The sequence below is a fragment of the Trypanosoma rangeli genome (assembly GCF_003719475.1).
Source record: "Trypanosoma rangeli strain AM80 chromosome Unknown Tra_15.4_contig_00583, whole genome shotgun sequence".
NCBI classification, from domain to species: domain Eukaryota; phylum Euglenozoa; class Kinetoplastea; order Trypanosomatida; family Trypanosomatidae; genus Trypanosoma; species Trypanosoma rangeli.
In genome coordinates, this window is record NW_021706328.1 from 1 (window position 1) to 3,975 (window position 3,975).

Below are 3,975 nucleotides of genomic sequence, written 5' to 3' on the forward strand. Positions count from 1 at the left end.
ACGCCAACGCGAAGCTCAAGTACGGGCGGAGGTCGGTGTCGCGAGCCCAGCGGAATCCGGGCGGCAGCGCCACCGTCAGCTTCTTCGGCGCCGCGCTGCTTGTACGGATGTCCGCCAGCGTCAGGCCGCGGCCCGACGGCGTCGTCACTCCCAGCGCCGGGCACGCCACAGTGCGGTTTTGCCGGTCCACAGTGCGGTTTTGCCGGTCCACAGTGCGGTTGCACCCGTCCACGCGCGGCAGCTGCAGCGGCAGGCAGTCGCGCCCGTAACCGCCCTCGGCGCAGCGGCACCGGCAGGAGTCTGACATCGACCTCGTCGCCGCGGCGAAGCATCCCACACCGACATCGCATGTGTTGCATGCCACAATGCGGGTGTATCCCGTGATGCCAACGGACGCGTACTCCGCCGCCTCCAATGCCCGCCCATTGTGCCGCACGCAGCCGACCACAAATTCCCCACCGGCGCCCCCCGTCGAAACTGCGCCGTCCATCACCTGGGAGCCGCTGCCGGTGTTCCCGTGCAGCGTGAGGATGCTTTGCCTGAGCTCCACGACGCGCGGGTAGGACGGTGCCGACAGCAGCCTGCCGACGATGTCGTTGCCGCGCACCGACAGCCACGACCCTGACGCCAACGACGCGGACCCCCACAGCACCAGCATCGCGCCCTCGCTCAGCACACCGGTGTTGTCGTTCACCACGACGGCAGACGCATTCGACGCGAGGCCCCCCGCAAACACCAACCCGCGCGCGGCATACACCCGGCTCTCCGACACACGCAGCACTGCGCCCCCCGCCACCTCCACGCGCGCACTCGCGTACAACGCAGACTCGCCGCCAAACACAACCGCGTCCAGCGCCACGCTACTGCCGTGCAGCTCCAGCGCGGCCCCGTCGAACGCCACCGCCCGCCCATCCCTCGTAACCGTCAGGAAGGCCACGCCAGACACAACCAGCGTGGAATTCACCAGCCGCAGGTCCGACAGCACCAGCACCGGGGCGTACGGCGAAGACTCCGAGCCTGGGAGATACACAAACGGCGTCGGTTCAGTGGTGATCAGCAGGGAGTCGGTGATGGTCATCACAGACCCCACAGGGAACTTCCCCGTCAGCACAATTGCGCCGTTGAACGCATCCACGCCGCACACCGACAGCTCCACCGACCGCACCTCGTCGCCCTCCGTCACCCCCGCACCGCGCAGTCCCCCGCCGCCCATCACGTACAGAACGGCGCCGTTCCGTAGCGACACGTTCTGAACAACAATCCGCGCGTCGCCTCTCGCCATCCACGGCACGTAAACCACCTGCTGCACGCCGTCCAGCACCACGTGGCGCAGCGCCACCTCGCGCGCGCCGTTCGGCACAACGAACACCGACCACCGTCACGCCCTCGAGGAGAAACACACCCGACGCGGTGCCACCAGCGGGCGGCAGCGCGGGCTCCCCCACAGGCAGGCATGCCTCGCCGTGCCCGCCGCCGCCGCTGCCGCTGCTGCACGCACACACGCACACGCCGCCCTGCTCGCTCGCAGACGCCGTCCCGGGCGCGTAGCAGTACGTGTCCTTGTCGCAAGTGCCACACCCAACAACGTCAATGCTTCCTGCCTCGCCAAAGCCCCGCGGCGGCGTACTCGTCCGCCGTCGACAGGACACGCCCATCAGCGCGGTTGCACGCCACCCGCAACTGCGCCTCCGCAGCGAGCGAGACACTCACCGACAGCATCCGCAGGAAGAGCCCCTGGTTGCGCACGAAGCTCAGCGTACTCCCTGTCGCGGTCACGGCACCGGCGGCGTAAAGCAACTCCTTTGAGATGCTGTCGTGCACGTTCTCCTTCGCCAGTAGCATCGCCCCGCCGCTCAGGCCCACCGCTGAAGAAAACATCACCGCGTAGCTCTGCGTCGACGCAAAGTCGCTCCGCACAAACTCCAGAACAGAACCCGACATGCTCACATCCCCACGCACCGACACCGCGTGCTCGCAAAGCAGGAAGTCGCTGTCCACAAGGGCTAACACGGAGCCGGCGACAGCCGTCACACCGCCCTCCACCGAGACGCCCAGCCCCAGCGCGGTCTGCACCGAGAGCCGGTCCAGGTACAGCGCCGCGCGCAACGACAGCGCCACGCCGCCGACCGCCAGCACGCCGACGGCGTCGCTGAACACCGCCACCACCTGCGTGCGCGCGACGGTCAGCACGCTCCCCGTCAGGTTCAAGTTGTACAGCACGAGGCACCCCGACGCACCGCCAAGGTCGTAGGCGCTGCGGTATGCAACACGCCTCTCCGCAATCAGCGCCGAGTCCACCAACGTCACGCGCGAGCCCGGCGGGTATCGGTTCGCCACCAGCACGCCGCCGCCGGAGCGCACCTTCAGCCCGCTGAGCAACACATCCACCTGCATCCCAGCAGGCGGGTCAAACGTCCACCCGACAACGTACAGACTTGCCCCACCCACGAACGTGCAGTTCGTCAACGTCACGTTGCGCGCTTTCCCAGACATCGCACCTACGCCCACCACGACGTCCGCGGCGAAGGTCACACCAACGTAGCACACCGATGACACCCCAAACCCGGCCATTACGTCCCATGTCACATTCATGTCCCGCACGCACGGGTCGACGTCACCGCCATGAATTTTGGGGACTTCGACGGGCAGGCAGTGCTCGCCGTGACCGCCCTCCGCGCATGTGCAGGCGCAGCCGTCATCCACGGTAGCCGTCGTCGTATAGGCGGGGAAGCACGATGCCGCGAGGGTGCACGGGTCGCTGCAGCTCCGGATCGTGGGGTTGTACGCCTGCGGGATCATGTAGCTCGCCTCCCCTCCGCCGCTCACAGTGTTGCAGGCGGCCACAACCGCTCCGTGTGGGAGATCGCTGGACCCTCCGTCTATCCGCAGAACCGTCAGCGTCTCATTGTCGGAAGTGAACTGGTTGCCAGACACCGACAGCACCGACCTGCGGAGACTCAGCAATTGCTTCACGAAGACGAAAGCATGCTCGGGGGACCCGCGGCAGAGGTTGCGGCTCACCTGCACCCAGGAGTCGTAATACACATAGAAGGAAGAAGCCGCGTACAACGCAGTCGCAGATCCCTGCATGATGTTGCCCTGAAACACGACCACCGACAGAGACTCCACACGCAGTGCCCGCTCCAAGTAGATAATGTACGCTACCGGCTTCGACACAACGTTGCCCTGGACCACCACGGCAGAATTATTCATTACTTCCAGCGAAGGGTATAACTCCGAGCCCCCACGCTGGATTATCACACTTTTTCTGCCTTCCACAGAAAACGTGTTGCGCATCACCGCGAACAAGGAGTCCCACGACAACCGCAGCGTGGAGTCGACAACGCAGATGACACTTGAAACTCCCACCACGGACCGAAACGTATTGTCACTGAGCACCACCGCGGAGTGGTTGGTGATCGCCACCCCATTCATCACGACAGACGACGCTTTCTCAAGGGGCAACCCCAGCCGAGACACCCCCATCGTGAGCGTAAAGCGGTTCCCGCTGATGGTGATCTCGGTACGCGGTGGGAACGCGCCGGTGGGGCTCAGCACGGCGTCATCGAACGTGTTGTTGTTGATGGCAATGTTCAGCGACCCCACAGCGGAGTCCGCTTTGCCCGCCAGCACCAAAGAGGCACCGTCCCTCCACGTGCATCCGTCAAATGTGACGTTCGCCACGTCGCCCGTCATCGCTGCAATATCCACCGTGAGTCGCATAAACGCCCCGCTGAACGTCACGTTGCGGTAGCACAGCCACGACAGCCCGCCGCCCACAACCTGCGCCACCTCGGGGTACTCCATGTCGCTGAGGCACTCACCAAACGCCGGCGGTGACGGCAGTGACGGCGGAGGGGGGCCAACGGGTGCCGCCACCGGGGCGCACACATCGCCGTGCCCTCCACCGGCGCACTCACACTTGCAGTCGCTGAACGCCGTCGTCAGCGCATCGAAGCAGTCGCCGTCCCTCGT

At 65.9% G+C, this 3,975-nt stretch overlaps 2 protein-coding genes across 2 annotated transcripts, besides 1 other annotated feature; both read right to left on the reverse strand.

The window, feature by feature from the left end:
* On the reverse strand, positions 1-1,282 carry TraAM80_09436 (dispersed gene family protein 1 (DGF-1); the record flags this gene model as incomplete). Its single annotated transcript, XM_029386118.1, has 1 exon — positions 1-1,282. A coding segment is annotated over one exon (1,282 nt), but the record flags the coding sequence as incomplete, so codon positions are not given.
* Positions 1,283-1,459: 177 nt separating this feature from the next.
* Positions 1,460-1,534: a microsatellite.
* Positions 1,535-1,587: 53 nt separating this feature from the next.
* Positions 1,588-3,975, reverse strand: TraAM80_09437 (dispersed gene family protein 1 (DGF-1); the record flags this gene model as incomplete). Its single annotated transcript, XM_029386119.1, has 1 exon — positions 1,588-3,975. A coding segment is annotated over one exon (2,388 nt), but the record flags the coding sequence as incomplete, so codon positions are not given.